At 53.7% G+C, this 21,991-nt stretch overlaps 1 protein-coding gene across 14 annotated transcripts in view; it reads right to left on the bottom strand.

Annotated features, from left to right (window-relative positions):
- The window catches only part of PITPNM2 (phosphatidylinositol transfer protein membrane associated 2), a 145,822-nt gene that overhangs the window by 15,696 nt on the left and 108,135 nt on the right, over positions 1 to 21,991 (bottom strand). For 9 of the 14 annotated variants that reach the window (XM_086681526.1, XM_086681534.1, XM_086681535.1 and 6 more), the window contains 8 exons: positions 19,266 to 19,438; positions 10,196 to 10,410; positions 9,007 to 9,128; positions 6,226 to 6,453; positions 3,659 to 3,973; positions 2,967 to 3,026; positions 2,602 to 2,697; positions 82 to 186 (listed from right to left, as the gene is read on the bottom strand). In XM_086681526.1, the coding sequence (XP_086537652.1) occupies positions 82 to 186; positions 2,602 to 2,697; positions 2,967 to 3,026; positions 3,659 to 3,973; positions 6,226 to 6,453; positions 9,007 to 9,128; positions 10,196 to 10,410; positions 19,266 to 19,343 (1,219 nt within the window). In that variant the 5' untranslated portion in view covers positions 19,344 to 19,438. The remainder of the gene's footprint in view (positions 1 to 81; positions 187 to 2,601; positions 2,698 to 2,966; positions 3,027 to 3,658; positions 3,974 to 6,225; positions 6,454 to 9,006; positions 9,129 to 10,195; positions 10,411 to 19,265; positions 19,439 to 21,991) is intronic. The other 5 variants (XM_086681532.1, XM_086681537.1, XM_086681536.1 and 2 more) reach the window with 1 other exon arrangement.

The following is a 21,991-nucleotide window of genomic DNA, read 5'->3' as shown; positions in this document are numbered from 1 at the left end:
CTAAGGAGCTGGGGCAGAGAAGGGCTTGGCCCCTGCGGCCACCCTCCCCCAGGCCCTGTAGCCCCCCCCAGACCAAGGTACCCTGTGTGTCCTCTGGCTCAGGGCTTTCAATTTTGTCCATGAGGTCATTGGAGTTCCATTTGGTGATGTCCTTGGGGAATATTTCCTCTGAATCGGACAGGTCCTCTGGGGAGGAGAGAGTGGGGCTTCAGCACCGACCCATTCGAAGGCAGGGACTGAGGGGCACCGGGAGGCCTGGCTGGGAGGTACAGGGGTAGGTGTGGCCACTGTGGGGGTTCCCATGCTCCTCTGGCCCGTACCCTCCATGCTGGCTTCCGCCCTCTCCCTCCTTAGCAGGATGAACACCTGACCAGCACCCGCAGGGCTTCTGCCTGACCTTTTCTCAAAATTGTGTAACGTTCACATAACATAAAATTCACCATCTGAACCATTTTAAAGTAGCATTTAGTCCATTCACAATGCTGTGCAACTGCCACCTCTATCTGGTTCCAGAACATTTCCACCTCCCCGAATGGAAGCCTTGTAGCCATTAGCAGTCACACCCCGTGCCCTGGCCCCTGGTGACCACCTGTCTAGTTTCTGTCTCCATGGATTTGCCTGTTCTGGACATTTCACATAACGGAATCACACGGGATGCGGCCTTTTGTGTCTGGCTTCTCTCACTGAGCAGCATACTCTCAAACTCCATCTACATTGTAGCAGGCGTCAGAGTTTCGTTCTTTTTTAGGGCCCAGTCCTATTTCACAGTATAGACGGACCGCATCACAGTATATTGTTTCTCCACTCATCAGCTAATGTTCCTGTTTTCAACATCTGCACGAGTACAGCCCGGCGAGAGGCACTGCTCTGAACACTTCCATCCATTTCTCTAGTTTCTGCTTTTCCGAGACCATCGGCCTGGGGACCACGGGGCTGGAGGCAGCTGTGCAGATGCTGGCTTGTACTGGTCACTCCTCTGGCCACACAGCGGGTCAGCAGGTGCTTCCCCAGCCACGGCCGCTCTGGCATCTCCTACTTTGCTGTCTCTTCTCCCTTCTGTTTTTGTTTTTTGATTTTTTTTTTTTTAAAGTTCCTACATTAGGGGCGCCTGGGTGGCTTAGTCGGTTAAGCGTCTGACTTCAGCTCAGGTCACGATCTCACGGTTTAGGAGTTCGAGCCCCACGTCAGGGTCTGTGCCGACAGCTCAGAGCCTGGATCCTGCTTCGGATTCTGTGTCTCCCTCTCTCTGCCTCTCCTAGCTTGTGCTCTATGTGTCTCTCTCTCAAAAATGAACAAACATTAAAAAAAAAAAAAGTTCCTACATTAGATGTGTATTTTCCTCTTGTCAGGGACTCACAGCCAGGGGAGGGTGCACCTCTTAGCTTGGCTGGGGTGGGATGGGATGCCCCAGACACCTTTCTTCACCCTTGGGGAGGACCCAGGTACCGAGGGCGGCTCAGGAACCACCTGCCACCCTCTGCAGCTCCCCATCTTAGATCCCTCTTGCCTGGACACTGACACCCCCTCCCCCCCCACCAAGTTTTCCCTCGAGACCAGCCAGTTAACTAAGATGCCATAACAGTCAGGTGGCTGCAGCGTGAGAGGGCTCTGGCCTGCCGCTGCCCTGCCTAGCGCCTGTGGGCAAGTTCCCCTCCCTTTCCGAGCCGGTGTCCCGCCTTGTAAATCACAAGCCGGAGAACTGTCTCCACAGACCTGTCTGCCAGTCGAGAGGAACGGCCAAGGTATGAAGCAAGTGAATGTTTAGCACAGTTGACCCCTGAACAACACGGTGGGGGGAGAGGGGAGGGAGGGAGGGCTGGGACGCTGGCCCCCCGCAGAGTCAAAAATCCGTGTAAAACTTCTGACTCCCCAGAAACTTAACCACTAACAGCTTGCTGTTGACCGGAAGCCCAACCGGTGACATAAACAGTCAACTGACACACATTTTGTATGTCATATGTATTATATACCATATTCTTACAATAAACTAGGCTAGGTGGAAAAAAACCAATGTTGTTAAGAAAATCATAAGGCAGAGAAAATACATTTACGGTACTGTATTTACTGGGGGAGAAAGCACGTGTGAGTGGACCTGGAGCGTTCAAACTCGTGTCGTTTGAAGGTTAAGTGTACCCGCACCTTCCCAGCACAGGTGGGTGATTCGTCAGGCCGTGTGCTCACTGTGTTGATTTGGGGATTAGTGGGAAGACGGGCACCTCACATATTTCCGGCTCATCGCAGTTTCTAAAGCTTCTACATTCGGTGTACTTGCATTTAACCAAGGCAAAAAACAAGGTCATTGCAAAAATTTAGAAAACCGTAAGATGTCATGCTTTGGTAAAGCTGCTTGTGGAAATAAACTCACATATGGAAAAAAGCCCCCGTCTGACTGTATAAATCCATCCTGAGGGGGACGGTGCTCGAGAGAACAGTCCCTGCCTGCCAGGCCCGGCAGAGACATCCCGGCACGTGGCCAGGGTGAGACCCCAGACTCCCGGTGATTTCGTCTCATGCTCTGCCCCACTGCTGCTTCAGTCCACGCCTCCTGCTCCAACCCTGCCCAGATCCTCCCACTCTGCCCCGGGAGGAGCCACCGCCTACCATGAGCGTCGAAGTACTCATCTTCGGAGCCTTCGTCCGAGTCCCGGGCGATGCTCTGCATCCTCCACTCGGAGATGCTGTGGCGGGAAGGGCTGGCTGGAAGGCAAAACCGCAGGCTGACCCACCACCCGGCTGGGTGAGGCCGGGCGGGCGGAAGGCAGGCAGAGGTGATGGGCCGGGAGGGCTCAGGAGAGAACGGAGGGAGAAATGAGGGGTGGGGTGACCCTGGCTCATTTTGGTGGAAGCTCCTGGAACTTTCAAGACGGCCCCGCCCAGCCCACCTGGCACAAAACAGGTGTGTCCCGGGGAGGACAAGGAAGGGGGAGGGTGTCAGGTATGAGGCCAGGACGCACAGTCGCACAGACCTGGGTCTGCTCCTGTGCCTTTGACCTGGGTCTTTCCGGGAGCGAGCCCCTTCAGTTCCCCTGCAGCAGAGCAGACAGATGGGGCTGCGGGGTGCTGTCGGCAAGTGAGCACATAAAAGGCATCGACACATATACATACACAGATGCCTTCAGCACACAGACGGCCAAGCCTGGTGTGGGGAAGCTGGACTCACAGAGGGGACTCCTGGCTCTACACAGGATAATCCTGGTTTCCCAAACAGCCACGGTGCTTTTGCAAAAATTCTCCCGAGAAAAGCCTCTCTCAGGATGTAAAGGCTTTCAGACTCCTTCAGCCTGGCTCCCACCACAGGAGCAGAGGCCCCTCCTGGCTGTGCTGACAGGTACCCACTAAGAACCCCCCCTCCTCCTGGGAAGCCCAGCTCCTCAGAGCTGCAGCCATCTGGGCCCCAGGAGAGGCTGGGAACTGGGTTCCCACATGGCCAGCCTGTCTCACCTGGCCCTTGTAGGTGAGTCTGGGCCACCTGTTTTGTGTTGGGGGGGGCGGTTACCGGCAGAATGGTTCTGACCCCCCTCAGGCGTGGCCCACAAGGTCTGGGGGCAAGAGTCCCCGGGAGGAGCCAGAATTCTCTGACGGTGGGTGGCAAGGGGCTGCCCGGAGCGGGGGTGACGGCTGTTGCCGGGGTGGTAAAAGGCGGAGCTACGGCGCTCACCTCCCCGCTTGGACGACCTCGAAGACTTGGAGGATGTGGACCACTGCTTTTTGAGACCCCGGCCCGCCAGGGGTTCCCCGCTGCTGCTGCTGCTGCTGGGCTGGGCGGGCTCCCCAGCGACCTGGACCTGGATGGCTTCGTCCTTGGCCAGCTGCACAGCCTCCTCGTCATCCTCATTGAACCGGGCCATCTTGCGGGACAGCATGAGCTGTGCCTCCTTCTCCAGCTCCCGGATGTTCTCCATGTTGAGCCCGTACCATTCGTCCTGCCAGCACCAGGCCTGCCGGTGGGCCCTGACCATCACCTTCCGCAGGCCTGGTCCCGGGCAGCGGCAGGGGGAGGGGAGAGACAGGAGACACGGGCACTGTCAGCCCCCAGGGCCGGGCTCGGGGCTGGGAGGCAACCCAAGGTCATCCCCACCGTGTGGCCGTGGGCAAATCACTGCCCTCCCTACCCTGTGCCTCAGTTTCCCCACTTGCAAATGGCTCACAGATGACCTCACAAGCTCACGGTGGTTGTATAACTAGAGCAGGGGTGCCTCCTAAGGGAATGTGCCTGCTCAGAAGCCACACTGAATTTTGGGGGGATTCCTGCCCCAAGGGGAGACGGAGGGGGGATTCCTGCCAGTTTTCTGTCTCGGTTGGTATCTATACACTTTTCCTGTCCAATTTCCACATGGAAATCAAGTTCCAGTTCAAAGTGGGTTGGTCCTTTTTCTTATAAGTAGAACATATATACACATAAAATAAGACACAAAAGAAGATAAAGATACAGAAGAATATATCATGCGTGTAAAATAACGAAAGTAAGAGCTTTCAAGGTAGAAAGGATAATAAAAGAACTTTAGGGACAGAAGGCAGATGGGGGTTGCCTTGGGCTGGGGGTGGGAGTGGGGGTGACTGTGAACAGGAACGAAAGACTGAGGTGATGGAATGTTCTAGAACAGTGTGCACGACTCTGAATATACTGCCACTTATAGAACTGTCCTCTTGCAAGGGGTGAAGTGTATGGTGTGTAAAATTAGGCCTCAATAAAGCTCGTTAAGAAAACATTAAGAAGAAATAGAGCATCCTTACCCACACCACCCAGTGAGGGAGCAGACATGACCAGTAACAGGGAGCCCTTGGCTGGCCCTCCTGGACGCATTCTCCCCCTGCCCAGTCCAGCTTCGACTCTGTGTTTATTTGCTTTTCTTTCTGGTTGGAGCACACAGGTGTGTTTCTCTACACGATAGGTTGGGTTGGTTTGCAGGTTATTGACATTTTTACGTGTATGTGTCAAGCTGCATGTATTTTCCTGCCGCCTGCTGTTTTGGGTGAGTTTCAGGTTCGTTGCTGCATGATGTTTATTTGTTTGAAATACCACATTTCATTTATTCCTTCTTTTGCCATTGGGCCTTTGGCTCACTTTCATTGTTTGTCCACTTGGCTTTTACAAATCTGCTGCTCTGAACATTCTGGAATGTGTATAAGAGTTTCTCCAAGGGGCAAACCTGGGAGGGACATCACTGGGTCTCAAGGCATGCATCTTCCACTCTCCTAAAGAAAGTAGAGCGGCTTTCCAAGTGGTCAACCCATGTCATGTCCTCAGGCAGCTCTATGGTGACCATTCCTCCTGGCTCAGGCCGCTCTGCCTCCCCAGAAATACTTCCCAGATCCCTTCACCCTCTGCCCTCCTTCAGCCAAGACTATGTCCTCCAAGTCCTGGGCGATGGCCTCAGGCATACTATCCTTGGGTCCCACACTCAACAGACCATCTGATAAGAAGCCACGGCCCCACTGCTATGAGAATATCAGTTCAGATCCAGGGTAGCTAGGAAGGGAGATCTGGGGTCAGACCCAGCACTGGGTCTCTGCTTCCTCCTCTACAAACGGACGGGTGACTTGGCTATCCTCACAGGTCATTGTGAGCTGTTACAGCACATGTGAAGCATATCATCAACAGTGTGGGACATCTGTTCCAAAGATTCACATCTGAACCAAAACCCTGGGCCTTGGAGTCAAAAGATGTCTGTCCAGGTGCTACTCCTGGCTCATGAGCTTGGGCTGGGCCAGGCCCTTGGCACTGATCTCATGCCATGACCTGGGTAGGGGCGGGGGGGCAGGTAGGGAGCTGGGGGTGCTAGGGGAGGGAGGAGCCCGGGTCAGCTCTCGCTGGGCCAGGAGCCCCAGGTTGGTCCTGCTGGTCCACCTGTTCCCTGGACACCTGCTCCAGGCCGGGCTCCACAGTGTGAGGGCACCACGGCGTCCAAGGCCCTCTGTGCCTGGAACGTCCAGCCCATAGGGGAGGCAGAGCTGGGGCCTGGGGTAAGAGGTGCAGGTAAGAGCAGGGAGGCTGTCTCCTGGGGCTGTTCCTCCTCAGGGGGCTGGCACTATATGCTACAAACACAAGCCAGTCAAGAGTGTCTGGGGGCAGGGCCCGGGGACGCCGCTTGTCATCTGTAGGTGCTCGGCAAGCAGCCAAGATAAACTGGGCAGGAAGCTGCGCATGGGCTCTGGGTCAGCTTCTGGGAGGAGGAGGGACCTGCCCCGGACGCGGAGGGAGGCGGCGGGCACTGGCGAGCTCACCCGTGTCGTGGATGAACCTCTCGATCTTGGACTGCATGCCCCAGTAGCGGAACTCGACCTTACAGAGCTTGTAGGCGCACATGATGGGGAAAACCTGCTGCTTGTACTCTTCGATCCAGTTGTCAGACAGCGGCCCCCGCTGTGTCTTGATCGAGTGGAATAGCTTGGGGTCCTCTTCTGTCTTATACTCACTGGGGGGTACGGGGTCCTTGACAATGTCGATGAAGTCTGTGGGGGAGAGCCCGCCGGTGGCCACTTCCGCCCAACCTCCAGCCCGCCCCTCCCTGTTCAGTCCCCTCCCCTGTGTCTCTGCCCTCCCCCCTCAAGTCCTCACAGGCCTCTGGGCCTCCTGTGCCATAGGCCGGACCTGGGATTGGGGATGCTGCTCTGGGCCACTCTGACTTTGGGCTCTCCTGACCTCAGGGCCTGTGTCCTCCCATGACTCTACCACTTGCCTAAGCAGACAAATTAGATGATGAGCTTAGGAGGCACAGGGAGATGAGTTTCCACAGAGGATGTGGAACAGGGTGGTGGCTGCCGGGGGGCAGGGAAACAGAAGGGAAGGCCGGGAAGAGATTCCCAGAAAAGGTGGCATTTCAGCTACAGGAGCAAAGCAGCGAAGCCGAGAAGGTTCCAGCAGCAAAGGATGGGGAGAGTTTGGGGGGCCACTAGAGTGTCTGTATCGGGAGAGGGGATGGGGATGCGTCCTTCTCTCACCAGGCTGGGCACCCACACGGTACCCTGAGGGGAAATGGCGCTATATTCTCCTTATATATACACGTAATGGCTTTAAGGCAGGCTGGCCGGGTAGGAGCCCCTCTTAGGTCAGAAGGGAAGAGATCGGCAGGAGGTGTCGGTCCTGAGAGCGGGTAGTGGATGCCACAGGGCTGGGTGCTGGGGAAACAGGACTGGGGGCGGTGGGACCTGGCTGGGTGTGGGGTATGGATCTAAGAGGAACAGCAGCAACTCGGGGCAGGGCCTGGGCCATGCCACCTCTTGTCCCAAGTCTCTCCCTGCTGTGCGGGCTCCCAAGGCATGCATGTGTTACAGAGGACTGGGTACACACTTGGGGTACATAAACCCCAGAAGAGAGTTTGTGGCTCAGAGAGGCCCTTTTCGGGATGCATGGGGATGATGGTACCCGGCGGGCTCTGCCCTGGCCACGCTCTGTCTCATCTCCCCTGCTTGCTGGCCCACACTGAATCCACGTGGTGGTTTGCAGGCACAGACGTGGGCTCCACGGAAATCAGCAAGGGGTCAGGAGCTCCCCAGGGGCAGGGGCTTTCGGGGGAGGGACAGACATCCTTCGTGGAGCAGACCACATGCGCTGCCTGCGCGGACAGGTAAAGGCCAAGGGGCAGGCCGGGACATGGATGAGTCATATCAGAGAGACTTAGGAATCACAGCAGGTGGCCTCCGGAGGCAGCCCATGGAGGTCAGGCCTTGTCTGAGGCCGGCTGCACCTGAGCTGGCAGAAGGCCTGTATCATGCGGGGTCCATCCCTCCTGTTGTGGGTCGAATGTGTCCCCTACAAATTCGTATGTTGGAGCCCTAACCCTCCAGTTCCTCAGAACGTGACCTTATTTGGAGATAAGGCCTTTAAAGAAGGAACCAAATTAAAATGAGGTCATTAGGGTAGGCTCTACTCCACTATGACTAATCTGCTTCTAAAAAGGGGAAATTTGGACACAGACAAGCACACGGGGAGAGCGCCACGTGAGGATGAGGGAGAGATTAGGGTGATGTATTTATATGCCAAGGAATGCCAGAAACTGCCAGGAGCCACCAGAAGCTAGGGGAAGGGCATGCACAGATTCTCCCTCAGTGACTCCAGAAGGAGACAAGCCTGCTCACACTCTGACCTCAGACTTTAGCGAGACACTAAACTTCTGTGTTTAGCCCCCCAGCCTGTGGTACATTGCGGCAGCCTGTTCACACTGATAGAGCTCCCAAAGCCCCATGGGGCCTGAAAACTCCAGCAGGAGGGAGGGAGCCGGGTGAGGGGGTCCCGGGGAGAAGCCCTTCGTGCCCATCAGAGGCTGCCTGAGAGTTGGACCCTGTGGTGCTGGGAGCCATCTGTCTAACGCCGGCCATGCACCTGCCTCCATGGCGGCTCACCCCACACGGCCTGGAATGCAGCTCTCTAACCTGGCCACGCACCTGCCTGAAGCACCTCCGTGGTGGCTTGCCCCGCAGAGCCTGGAACCCACCGGTTGCAGACCAGTGGCTGCTGAGCTGCAGGTGGCCCACAGATGTGGTTTGCTTGGCCAGTTTACTAAGTTTATTTAGGAATTGGAAGATTTCACATGCAAATCCTGATTCTCAGGCCTCTCTTAAGTTAACAGACGGGCTGTTTCCTCATGTACAGTCAGCTGGAGAGGCCACTCACCGTCAAGGGGACACAGGCCCTGCAGTGTGCCAGAGCCCCCACAGGCTGCACCCACGCACAGCCGCCAGCCTGAGATGGCCCCCTGAGCACACACGCGCCCTCCAGGGGAGGAGGACAACTGGAAGGGATTGAGGGAAGGGGCTTGAGTGGGAAAGGCACTGAGCCTCAATGTGCACGTCAGGAAAATGGGGCCAAGGAGTCTGATCCTGCCATCCCTGTGCCCTCATGCTTGCTGGGACTATGACCTCCCTGCCCAGGACAGGAGCCAGTCTGGAGCCTTCCAGGCCTGGAGACAAGGGGCAGAGCCAAGGGACATGTAGGCAGGGACCCTGGAAAGTGGCCCTGCAGGGCTCCTGCCCTTCCCAGGCAGGGAGCGCTATAGTGGTGGTTACCGATTGTCAGCTGGCTCTTCTCCACAGGAGACAGGCTGAACACATTAGGGTTTTCTCCAGCATCGGTTTTATAAAAGGTTTCGATGTCGATGGAGAATTTCTCCACAAAGGGGCACGTGAACCTGTGGGGAGGAAAGCATACATCAGGACTAGTGCCTGCAGGGGTGGGTCAGGGCCTGTGGGACCCCACTGGGCAGGAGAGGGAGAAAGGGTGGGGGTGGTGGCTGAGACTTGCCTGTCTGTCCACCTCCTGGACCTCTCCTTGTCCAGGCCAAGGCCAGGCTGGGGGTGGGGAATGTGTTTGGGGAGAGGGGGTCAGAAACATCGGAGGAAGCTTCCAGAAGCCCTATGGCCATTGTTCATGTGTGTAAGGCATGGATGGCCATAGACACACAGACATACCACAAGCATGTGGCATGAACCCAGTAGGCTGAATCTAAATTAGCACTCTGTGACACCTCCCCAACCCCTTACCCCCCAAGCCACCAGGTCTGACGACAAGGCCACACCCCTTTCTCTTGGCTGGACATGAGCTCAGAGGAGGATAGTACTTCTGGGAAGATGAATAACCTCGGTGGACCCTCTGATAAGCCCAGGTCCTCATTTAGTGGGGAGAATGAAGCCCCAGGAGACTCGTGGGGACTCCACTTGCACAGTAAGTGGGTGGCCAGCTGGGAGCAGCCCCCTATCTGTTACACTCAGCTACACTGGGTGGGTGGGAGCACGGAGTGAAGAGCCTCCCTTCTTGGGGAATCCAAAGGAAGCCCTGTTCAAAGTGGAAAATAAGAAAGCACTGCTGCAGGTGCTGAAGGTCTCAGGGTCACAGAGAATCTCTGGGCCATCTGGTCTACCCTTGGTTCACGTTTCTTCCTAGCTGGTTGGTTAGTGGCCCCGCATTCCCAGGTGATCATTAACGTGAGTTTGTATTCCCTGAGCCTTCCTAGATGGCAAAGGGATCTCAGGTGGCCCTCACCTGACTCATGCTTTCCCGGCCTTCCTGGGAAGGTGCAGTAACAAGGGGGACACCCTCCCCTTTCCTGCCTGTTCTCTGAGGATGGAGACTCCTGGAATGGAGACTTAGCTCCCCAGGAGTCTGAGCCTCTTGGAGGGAGGGTGAGCCTACTTAGAGGGCCACCCCCGGGGTTCCTTCCCCACCAGAGGGTGGCGCAGGGTGTGGGGAAAGGCTCACCTGGTTCGGGTGTAGGGGTAGGCATTCCAGGACTCCTCCACCACCCTCAGGGCCGCTTTGGGCAGGATGGAGCGGAACCAGCTGGGGATGTGCATGCCCACATGGTACACCTTGTGCGTGTACTGTCCAGAGCCGCCGGGGCCATCCGTGTATGGCCGGTTCTCCAAGATCTCCACTCCGCTACCTTGGCCATACGTCTCATTACGGCTCTTCTTCTACAGGGACAAAAGCATTCACCATGTGTTGGGGCCAGAGCACTCTGCAGAAGGGAAGGGGCCCAGGAGACCAGGCCCAGGGGTGCTGAGAGGAGGAGGGGCTTTGGCCAACCAGGCTGGCTTCTTCTGTGTCGCTTCAGGACTCCCAGATCCAGGCCCAGACTCCACATGCCCCTGTACTCCTACAGGAGACTCAACAGGCCATGGTCTCCCTGTGAGCTCTAGCACTGCCTGTGCAAACTCCTCGCTTCTGGCTCCCGTCAGTCCCAGGACTAAAAGTGTTCCCAGCATCAGGAACAAGTTGAGGATGCCCGCTCTCTAGGTTCTATTCAACATTGTACTGGAAGTTCTAGCCCAAGACATTAGTCAAGAAAAAGAAACAATCAGAGGCACTCAAATTGGAAAGGAAGAAATAAAACCACCTCAATCTGCCAAGGACATAATCTTATATATGGAAAATCCTGAAGAATCCCCCCCACCTCCAAACCTGTTAGACAAAGTAAATGAATTCAGCAAAGTTGCAGGATACAAAATCAACACACAAAAATAAGCAATGCAAAAAGGAAATTAAGCAACCATTTCCATTGACAAGAACATACAAAAGAATAAAATATCTTGGATAAATGTAATGAAGGTGAAGCACTCAGATACTGAAACTATAATACATTGCCAAAAGAAAGTAAAAACCTAAGTAAATGGAAAGACATCTGTGTTCATGCATTGGAAGATTTAATATTGTTAAGAGGTCAATATTCCCCAAAGCATTCTACAGATCCAGTGCAATCCCTGTCAAAATCCCCAGTGGCCTTTCTGGTAGCTGTGGAAAAACTGATCATAAAATCAGGAAGGATCAGAGAAGGATCTCAAATAGCCAAAACAATCTCGAAAACAAAGCAAAGCAAAGTTGGAACATTTACATTTTCCTACACAAAATCTTTTTTTTTAAGTTATTTATTTTGAGAGACAGAGCGAGAGAGAGAGAGAGAGAGAGCGTGCACAAGTAGGGGAGGTGCAGAGAGAGGAGAGTGAGAATCCCAAGCAGGCTCCGCATTGTCAGTGCAGAGCCTGACACAGGGCTTGATCTCCCAAATCATGAGATCATGACCTGAGCCAAAATCAAGAACTGAACGCTTAACAGACTGAGCCACCCAGGCACCCTGCTACAAAAAATCTTGCCATAGGCGCGCCTGGGTGGCTCAGTTGGTTAAGCATCCAACTTTGGCTCAGGTCATGATCTCATGATTCATGGGTTTGAGCCCCACGTCGGGCTCTGTACTGACAGCTCAGAGCCTGGAGCCTGCTTCAGATTCTCTGTGTCCCTCTCTCTCTGCCCTCCCCTGTTCACCACACTCTTTCTCTCTCAAAAATAAATAAACATTACATTTTTTTTTCAGAAAATCTTGCTATAAAATTACAGTAATCAAAACAATATAGTACTGGCATAGGATAGATCTAAAGAATAGGGCTGAAAGTCTACAAATAAACCCATATATCTACATACTATATGTTTTGATTTTCAACCAGAGTGCTGAGATCATTCAATGAAGGAACGAAGTCTTTTCAACATGTCCCAGTACACTGGTGAGATAATTGGATATCCACATGTAAAACAATGAAGTTGGACCCCTACCTCACATCATATATAAAGATTAACTCAAAATGGATCAAAAACCTAAATGTAAGAGCTTAAACTACACAACTCTTAGAAGAAATCATAGGAGTAAATCTTCATGACCTCGGATTTGACAATGTTTTTTTTTTAAATAGGATACCCAAAGTACAAACAGCCAAAGAAAAAATAGATAAATTGGACTTCATACAAATTTTTAAACTTTTGTGCATCAAAGGATACTATGAAGATAATGAAAAGACAACCCACAGAGAAAGTTCTTGTAAATAATGTATCTGATAAGGGACTTGTATTTAAAATATATAAAGAACTACTGCAACTCAACAACAAAGATACAATCCAATTCAAAAATGGGCAAAGGACTTGAACAGGCATACCTCCAAAGAAGTACATCAATGGCCAACAAGCACATGAAAAGATACTCAACATCACTAGCCACTGGGGAGAGGTAGATCAAAACTACAAGTTACCACTTCAGACCCACTAGGATGGCTACAAAGACAGACCATAACAAGTGTTGTGAGGATGTGGAGAAACTGGAACCCTCACGCATTGCTGGTGGGAATATAAAACGGTACAGCAGCCGCGGAACACAATTTGGCGGTTCTTCAAAAAGCTCAACATAGAATTGCCGTATGACCTAGCAATTCCACTGCTAGGTAAACATCCAGGAGAAGGAGAACATGTCCACACAGAAACCTGTGCTCGAATGTTCACCGCAGCATTAGTCACAAGAGCCAAAAGGCGGAAACAACCCAATGTCCGTGATCTGAAAAATGGATAGACAAATTATACCCACACAATGGAGTAAGAGTCGGCCATAAAAAGGAATGAAGGGCCAAAACCTGTTACGACGTGGATGAACCCTGAGAACGATGCGTAAGAAGCCTGACACAAAAGTCCACATAGTGTACGATCCCATTGACACGAAATGTCCAGTACAGGCAAATCTGTACAGACAGAAGGCAGATTACTGGTTGCCTAGGGATGGGGGTGGGGGCGGGGGGCTGGGGAGTGACTTCTTGGGGTGATGACAATACTCTAAAATCGTGGTGATGGTTTGACAACCCTGTGAATATGCGAAAAATCCCTAAACTGTACCCTTCAAATGTGTGAACTGTGTGGTGTGGGACTCACACCTCAATAAAGCTGGTATAAAACAAAACAAACAAACAGAAACCAATCCTGTGTCTGTACTCACTAAGATTTCAGAGAGATCAAACACGGGAAGTGGGAAGGGGCCTCAGTGGCGCTGCCTGAGAGAGAGGACTCCTGGGTCACCTCTAAATGTCTCTCTGCCCCAAATGTTCTTCCCAGTGTCCAAAAGCTCAGGTTTCTACTTATGCAGAAAGCCTCATTCATGGTCAAGGTCCTGGTGACTTTAAGCCCAGCATCTGTTTCCATGGTGACATGACGGCATCACCAAGGCCACCTTCGGTCAGCTTCCTGAATAGCAGGTGTGCACATGTGCGCGCGCACACACACACACACACACACACACACACACACACACAGACAGGCGCTCCCAAGAACACAGTCTCACCCCTGGGGTACAAAGACATGCCATATCTCCACGGCCCAGAGCAGCTGAGTCTCCTTCATAAAAAAAAAATAGAAAGGACCCTGGCGGAGGGCACAGATGGGGTCAGCAGGGATACGCCATCCCTCGCTCTTCAAAGGAGCCCACGGAATGCGGCCCAGATTCTGTAATGAAAGCAGTGACCATTTCCCAGACACTTTGTAAGCTCATGCTTCGTGGCGGCTTCCCTCGTTATGGTTGTGCTATGTGCTCTGCGTGCACGTCTCCCTTTAGGTAGTGCCACAACCCCTTGAGAAAGGCTGAGTGCTGCTACTGTTCCCAGTTTGCAGAAGGGAAGGTGGAGGCTAAGAGACGTGGAATGACTTGTTCAAGGTACACAGCTTCAAGTGGCAGAGCTCAACCTGTACTCGAGATCCTGCTGGACTCTGGGACCTGTGCAGCCCACAGCATGAAGACACCTTGGCATAAGGCAGGTACTCGGTACTTATTGAGCAAATAAATGGGTTCTAGTCCCAACTCTGTGACCAGTTCCCTCTCACCCTGGACAAGTCACTTCTCTCTGGTCTCAATTTCCAAAACTATAAGGGGAGATGGGGCTACCTATCTGTCTAAGGCCTGGTGTAGTGGGCTAAAGGGCCCCCCAAAATTCACATCCACCCAGAACCTTAGAATGTGGCTTTATGGTCGCCTGGGGTGGCTCAGTCGGTTAAGTGTCTGACTTTGTCTCAGATCGTGATCTCACCGTTCATGAATTCGAGCCCTGCATTGGACTCACGGCTGTCAGCGCGGAGACCACGTTGGATCCTCTGTTACTCCCTCTCGCTCTGCTCAACCCTCTCTGAATCTCTCTCTCTCAAAATAAAGAAACTTAAAAAAAAAAAAAAAGAAAAGAAAACAAAGAAAGCAACTTAAAGAAAAAAAGGAATGTGGTTTTATTTGGAAATAGCATCTTCGCAGATATAATTCGTTAAGATGAAGTCACACCGGATTAAGGTGGGTCCTAAATCCAAGGACCATGTCCTTAAAAGACAGACTAAAGGGATGTAGCCACTAGCCAATGAAGCTGGCCGCCACCAGAGGCTGGAGGGGAGCAAGGCAGAATCCTCAGAGGGAGAGAGGGCCTTCAAAGGGAGCAGGCCCTGCGGACACCTTGATTTCAGACTTCTGGCCTCCAGAAGCGAGAGAGAATACATTTCTCTTGTTTTAAGCCCCCCCCTCCCCCCCCCCCCCCCCCCCAGGAAACGAACACATCTAGGGTTTGTGGTGACTCAGTGTGAAGGGGACACACAGGTCACAGGAGCCAGGGCCACAAGCAGTGTCTGAAGGCTGAGGCGGGGCACCCAGCCTGCCAGGGAGCTGAGGGTGGAGAAGAGGCAGGGAGGGACAAGGAGCAGGGGTAGGGAAGGTCCCATCCGGCCTCAGTGGGTGACCTAGCCTGAGCTGTCCTCAAACTCCTAGCCAGGGAAAGCCACCATGTCCACTCCCAAGGCTCTAGGGGGGCTCTTTCTTGGCTTCCTCCAGACCCCAGGGCCCCAGGCGTTCCTGGTCTTGTGGCCGCATCACTCGGCTCTCTGCCTCCACCATCACATCACTGTGTCTCTTTCTGTCCTCTCCTCTTCATAATTATAGGGACAATAAGTCATTCAATTTAGGGCCCATTCTGTCTTGTCCTTAGGTAAGGTCACGGTCTAACATCTGGATGGACATGAATTTGGGGGGACACTGGCCAACCAGCTGAGCAAGCCGTTATGGTCACTCATGCAAGATGGATACCATGGGTCACTTGGGGGCACAAAGGCCACTGTTAGCAGTGGCAGAGCCCCAGGACCCAGACTGGCAGTGCTCTGTACTCCCTGAACAGCACTTTGTTGTCTCTGCACAGTAAAGATTAGCTGAATGAGGGCGCCTGGGTGACTCAGTCAGTTGAGTGCCCAACTCTTGATTTCAGCTCAGATCATGACCTCACAGTCCATGGGATCAAGCCCTGTGTCATGCTCCATGCTGACAGTGTGGAGCCTGCTTGGGATTCTCCCTCCCTCTTTCTCTGCCCCACCTCTGCTCTCTCTCTCTCTCTCTCAAAATAAATAAACAAAAAAATTAGCTGAATGAGCAAAAATGGATTCTGCTCTCAACTATCGCCAGTTCCATCTGAGTCTGGGCACCCCCTCCAACTTTGAAGCTAACACCCCAAAGGGCTGAACCCCTGGTTCCCCTCTGACAATGGCATCTGAGGGGGTGCTCAGTCCCCTGGCACAGCTGAGGCTCTCGGTCATGCCACTTAGGAGAGCTCTTCTCGAAACGTGCTGACCTTCTCTGCTCGCACCGAAAGTCACCACCCCTATCCCTGCCAGTCGTCCCTGCCAGGCTCCCTGCACTGTGGAGCCTCCCAGGGAGACCGAGTTAGGGTGGCAGAGATAAGCCCAGCTCCCCAGGGGCATACACGTGCCCAGGGTGAGGCCTCACCCATGACCCCTACCCACCAGGCTGGGGCTGAGTTGGGGAACTTCACCTCCCTACCCCTCTCTATCTCTGGGGCCTGGGGGCTGCACAGGAGGGGCCTGGTGCAGAAAAAGCACAGACCCTACGAATGATAGGGGTGAAGGACCCAAGACCAAGAATGCTCCAGGACGCCCGTAAAAGTGGCAGCTCTCAGAGCTGTCCAGGGTCCTGGCCAAACCACCTCGGATTCCTCCCTCTGAGGCAAGCATCTGCTGAACACTTCTATGGATGACAGAAGGCTCTCTCCCAGCCAGCCCAACTTTTTTTCTTTTCTTCTTATTCTTCCTCCTCCTCTCCTCCTCTTCTCCTTCTCCCTCTTCCTTGCCTTGAACAACATGTATTTTGTTTGGACACTGGTCAGGCACATCACGAGGCAGCTCGACACGTGAGCTCATCCCATCTTGTTCATGACCCCATGGAGGAGGAGGCTGGCTAGTGAGTGCAGAAGGCAGGCCCGTTGCTAGCTGCCACTCTAGCTGGTAAGCAGGGTCTGGAGGAAATGAACTAAAGTCTTGCTCTTCTTTCCACAAAACCACAGCTGCCTTCCTTGAGGGCCTATCCATCCTCCTCAACTGGCCCAGCTCCCAGTGGACGCACTCTTGGAGCAGCGGCCCTAAGCCCACACGAACATCCGCTCCCTGTCTCCTGGCGTGTATTCAGTAAACTGCCTGTGTGCCCACCTCCCCAAAGGCGCTCCTGGAGAGGAGCAAGTACTTTTACATTCTCCTCTGGAACCCAGCCTTCGGCCCAGGCTGAGCACAGAAAAGTCTGTGCATTTCACTTAGTGTTTTAAGAGCTCTACTGAGATACGACTGGCACGCAACAAACGGTACATACATAAAAATACAGCTGGTGAGCTCTGACGCATGTCCGCAGCTGTGAAACCATCACACAACGGAGATAATATGCTTGTCCATCACCCCCCATGGTGGGTGGAGCCCCCAGAAGTGCTGGGGCCAGTGGCGGGTAAGAAAGTGTCAGGGCAGGAGCAGAGGAGGGCAGCCTTGAGAGACAGACAGGTGTTACAGTAGGGCTTGGATGAGTGAACGCACACAGGCGGCCCTGCGCCCATAGCAGGTATCGTGGAGGAGGCTATGGGATAGTTAACATTAACTGGAGGCATAAGGATGTTTTAAAAAGAACAAAATACCAGGCGCCTGGGTGGCTCAGTTGGTTAAGTGTCTGACTTCAGCTGAGGTCACGATCTCATGGTTCGTGGGTTTGAGCCCAGCATCGGGCTCTGTGCTGACAGCTCGGAGCCTGCAGCCTGCTTCGGATTCTGTGTCTCCCTCTCTCTCTGCCCCTCCCCTGCTCATGCTCATGCTCTGTCTCTGTCTCTCAAAAATAAATAAACGTTAAAAAAATTAAAAAAAAAAAAAAGAACAAACTATCTCAATAAAGGGGGGTGGGGATGGCAGGTGCCTCTAAGGAGCCCAGTCAGAGGTGATCACATGCTCAAGAAAGCTTTGGGATGTCCTAGGAGCTAAAAGTCAGTCCCTGGATCCTGATGGGCCCTCCACCAGCTGACAGGCACATGGAGGGGCTGCCTGCCAGGGTCTGGGCTCCCCTGGCTGGGACGGGAATTGGGGAGCCGCAGGACAAATAGCATCCTTGAATAGGCTGAGCAATTTCCAGACAGCTCAGAGCTGGGGGGCTGAGTGAGCTAAGTCCCTTCTCTCCTTGATCTCTAGGAATAATTACGAGGTAAGTGGTTCAAGAGGGAATCGAGTGGCACTCCTGAAGCCGCATGGAGCCAACAGCCCCTGCCAGAGAGGCCAGTTCACCTTCCATTCTCTTCCTCATCAAGCTCCCCAAGCTGGGGGCACCTGGTCAAACTCTGGTAGCTACACAGAGCTCCTCTCAGAAGGGCCTGGGGGCCTGGGCTCCGCAGGGAGCTTGTTACTAACTCCCCAGACCCGGGTTGAAGGGTGAGCACCCACCAAGCAAAGCCAGGGGCAGAGGTGGAGCCCTGCCGGCAGGGGCCCATGTGACACCGTGGGACACCATGTGACACGATGATCCACGGGCTGCATCAAGGCATCCTGATGCCCGGAAGAGCAGAGCCAGGTGAGAGCTGGCTCGTAATCAGACTCCCAACTGGGAGGAAAGCTGCCAGGTCAGGCAAAGGGCTGGGGCACTGAGGCTGAGCAAGACGCTGGCGGGGTGGCCGGGCGGGGGACCTCCACAGAGGAGCAGGAGCCCAGCAAGCAGGAGTTTGGTCACATCGAGGCCACGAGCAACCAGATCCTGGGTCTCCCCGTTCTGTGTTCCAGGTCAGCCAGGCTCTGAGTAGGGCTCCGGGTGTGTGGGAGTGGGAGGGGTGGGGCATGGCATTCTCTGGCTTGTCACAGGAATCTGTCCCCCTGAAATTCGTCTGTGACTCTGTAAACCAGCCACATAGTAGATGCCACTGTCTTGCAGCCTAGAGTAGTGAGGAAAGTGTGGAGCCAAGAATGGGAAAACTGGCCAGGTGCTCCCAGGGAAGTCATTTAACTTCTTGGGACCTCACACCCTCCTGTCTGTCAAGTGGGTTGCTATGGACTGAATTTCTGTGCCCCCTCCAAATTCATACTGAAGCCCCTAACCTCCAATGCGATAGTACTAGGTCAGGCTTTGGGAGGTGACTAGGTCATGAGGACAGAGCCCTCCTAACGGGATTAGTGCCCTTACAGAAGAGACTCCAGAGGACTCCCTTGCCCCCTAACCCACCATCGAGGACACGGTGAGAAAGAAGGTGGCCACCTGTAAGCCAGGAGGAGGGCCCTTACCAGACACCAACTCTGTTAGCAACTTGACCTTGGGCTTCCAGCCTTCAGAACCGTGAGAAACAAATGTCTGTTGTTTAAGCCCCCTGGTCTGTGTTCTTTGTTAAAGCGGCCCAAGCTGACTATACGCACGGATAACATCTGAATCAGAGAGAGGACGGGTATTAAGTGCAAAGAGTGTCAGCACTGCCAGCGCCGTGAATACAGGGCTGGCGGGACAGGCCAACGCCACAAACACCCACGGCACTCCCTGTGTTCCTGGCATCGGGCTGGGAAGCCACAACGCCTGGGCAACTGAGACACTTACCAGGAGCCTACTGAGCAGACACTGCCGTGGAGACCACGGTGCCGCCCCACCCCACCCAAGGGTTCGAGAGCCATCTGCACGCCCGGCGTGGCCTGCCCTGGCCCCAAGACCCACCTGTATCATGTATAGCTGGGCGATGCGGTACTCCTCCACGGTCATGGGCAGAGGAATCCGATATTCCTTTATAATCATCTTGGAGTCCAAGCCTTCCCGTCGATGGGGAACTGCGTGTTGGGACTTCTAGGCGAGGGTCCTTAAATAACCATGACAAAATTCACCAAGGACCCCTGGGAGAGAAAGAGAGAGCAGGAGAGTCACTTCCTGCAAGACTGGTGGGCACAGCAGCACAGAGGACGGGCCTGGTCTTGACTCCACCGTGAGCCTACGGTGTGACCTTGAACAAGTTCCCTCACCTCCCCAGCCTTCACTTCCCTTGTTTGCTAAGCAATCTTGTAGACGACGTGTGAACTCTTATCAGCCGTGGGGTAAATAAAAGACTGTCACCCCACTAGCAGGGCCAGGCGGCGGGAGGGTGTCACACCCCCTAAGCGTGAAGAGCACTGTGCTCTCGTTTCACACGCTGTTCCGGCAAGAGCAGCCCCGTGCTCTGGAGTAGCTGCAGGCAGACACGGTGACGGCAGATGGCCACAGGAAAGAAGGGAGGGCACACAAAAGGATGAAAAACCCAGGTGAGAAATTTAAAACTCAGCAGTCTGAGGGGCGCCTGGGTGGCTCAGTCGGTTGAGCGTCAGACTTCGGCTCAGGTCACCATCTCACGGTCCGTGAGTACGAGCCCCGCGTCGGGCTCCGTGCTGACGGCTCAGAGCCTGGAGCCTGCTTCGGATTCTGTGTCTGCCTCTCTGCCCCTCCCCCGCTCATGCTCTATCTCTCTCTGCCTCTTAAAAAATGAATAAACGTTAAAAAAAATTAAAAATCAGCAGTCTGGGACCCTTCGGTGTTGGGGCCATCAGTTCATTCATGTCACCAGACACAGAGGGCACGGCTGCTTCCCGGCAGGAGATCTGGACTTATCCAGAAGAGGTGATCTCAGTGTGGTTTTAGCTCAATCCAGCAAGTATTTATTGGCATCTGTTCTGCTGCCGACCCAGCCTAGGTCTTGGAAGTAGAAGAGATAAGTGAGATAAGCGGGTGGACTGCATCGCATGTGAGTTCTAGCTCAGTAAGGCTACCTAAAAAATAAACAGTGTACCCATGGAAGCTTCTCTTTAAGATGACAAAGAATACTTTTGAGGGAGACGTGCCCCGAGAGCAATCAAATGTAAAAACAAACAAACAAGGCTTGGAGGCATACTCTCAGTGATCTGGAAAATGGAATTACCCATCACAATCCTTCCCCTAGATGGTGGGGGCTTTGCTGTGGTTACCCCCAGAGAGGTTACACGCTGCTAAATGGAAGGTGAGTGAAGGCTTCCAAGATGGACCGTGGCAGAATCAGGATAGCATTTCAGAGGGACCACGCCAGGGACAGCAGTCGGTGAAGATTCATGGTGACGCTGGGTAAATGATAAGAGCGAGGGTCTGGCCAGGCAGGCAGCCTCCCTGGGGCACCATCTGTCCGAGGCCTGAGCGTCACCCAGGCACTAAGGGACTACTGGCTATGTAATGAGATTGGGGGAAAAGAATGTACCAGAACTCTTGGAACGATCAGCATGTAGGGTTGAAAGAAATTCTTTAATAAGCCACCTAGGGAGAGAGACTGAGAGGTGGGGGGTGTTACATAAATAAGTCAGAGATGGCCACTGTATTATTAGCCTCAAATGACCCCTATGTTACTCACTTCTGCACAGCAGGTGGGACTGTTAGCCCAAAGCCCCAGCACAAGCTCTCACGCATCCAACTGCTTTAAATACAGTCCAAATAAACATCTTTTTAGCTAATTAGAGGTCATCTACTTTACATAACCCACGAAGCTGCACCCCACATTTGCTGGCCATAGAAAAGACAAAGCCTGGGGCAACAAAACACCGCAGACAGGGAGGCTCCCCATCACACTTCTGAGTGATGTCACCAGACACATGAGCTCCCTGTCTGACTCTCCTTCCCCTCCTGGGTGGGGGTCGCACATCACTGCATTTGCAAGGCCTCATGCTGGGAGGGACTTTCTCTCTCAGGCAACCTGTCCAAATGCCACAGGATAACACTTGTTGTTACACACTTGTTGTTACAGCCCCCCTCCCCTCTCCGGGTCCTGTCCCCTCCCTCATCAACCCAAAGCCCTGAACTTACCACAGAGAGGAGGGGGTTGAACTTTCCAGAGTTTACACTCAAGAGCATTGCTAACCTTCGTTCAAGGTAGATGGGTGCAGCCTGCAGCTGAGAGGGCCCGTGGGTTCGAGCCCAGTGAGCCCTGACACTGTCCAGGACGAGAAAGCAGAGGCTGTGGGCTGCCCCCACTCAGCTCTGAGACCCACCTGCCCCGAGGCCCTCAGATCTCTGCTCAAGTCTGGCTAGAAGCTGAGGCCACTAGAGACAGAGGTGATGGCCCCAGAGCCCCTAAAGTGTCACCTCCTGCCACGAGAGACTGGGATCAGCCAGGTGGCAGCACATCCAAGCCGACACCTGGAGCAACTTTCAAGTGGCCGACAGGGTAGGACAGGCACTGGATATGGGGACCTTCCTGACACAAAGGAGAGAGACCCACATGCTTGGGAGAAGCTCGATGCGATGAGGCCTGGAGACAAGAAGAGGAAGGATGAGGTTCAATAAGGGCCGTGCTTCCAAGGCTTTTCCACGTGGTCTTCTTTCAAGCCCAGGATCACCTTGCTGGGAAGGTACTAGATGCCCGTCACAGAACAGCAACTTAGCCAGTTGCTAAGTGT

This window comes from Puma concolor, chromosome D3 (genome assembly GCF_028749965.1).
Source record: "Puma concolor isolate L17-30 chromosome D3, mPumCon1.1.hap2, whole genome shotgun sequence".
Lineage (NCBI taxonomy): Eukaryota > Metazoa > Chordata > Mammalia > Carnivora > Felidae > Puma > Puma concolor.
Note: the sequence above shows the minus strand (reverse complement) of the source record. Positions and strands in the feature narration are given on the sequence as shown.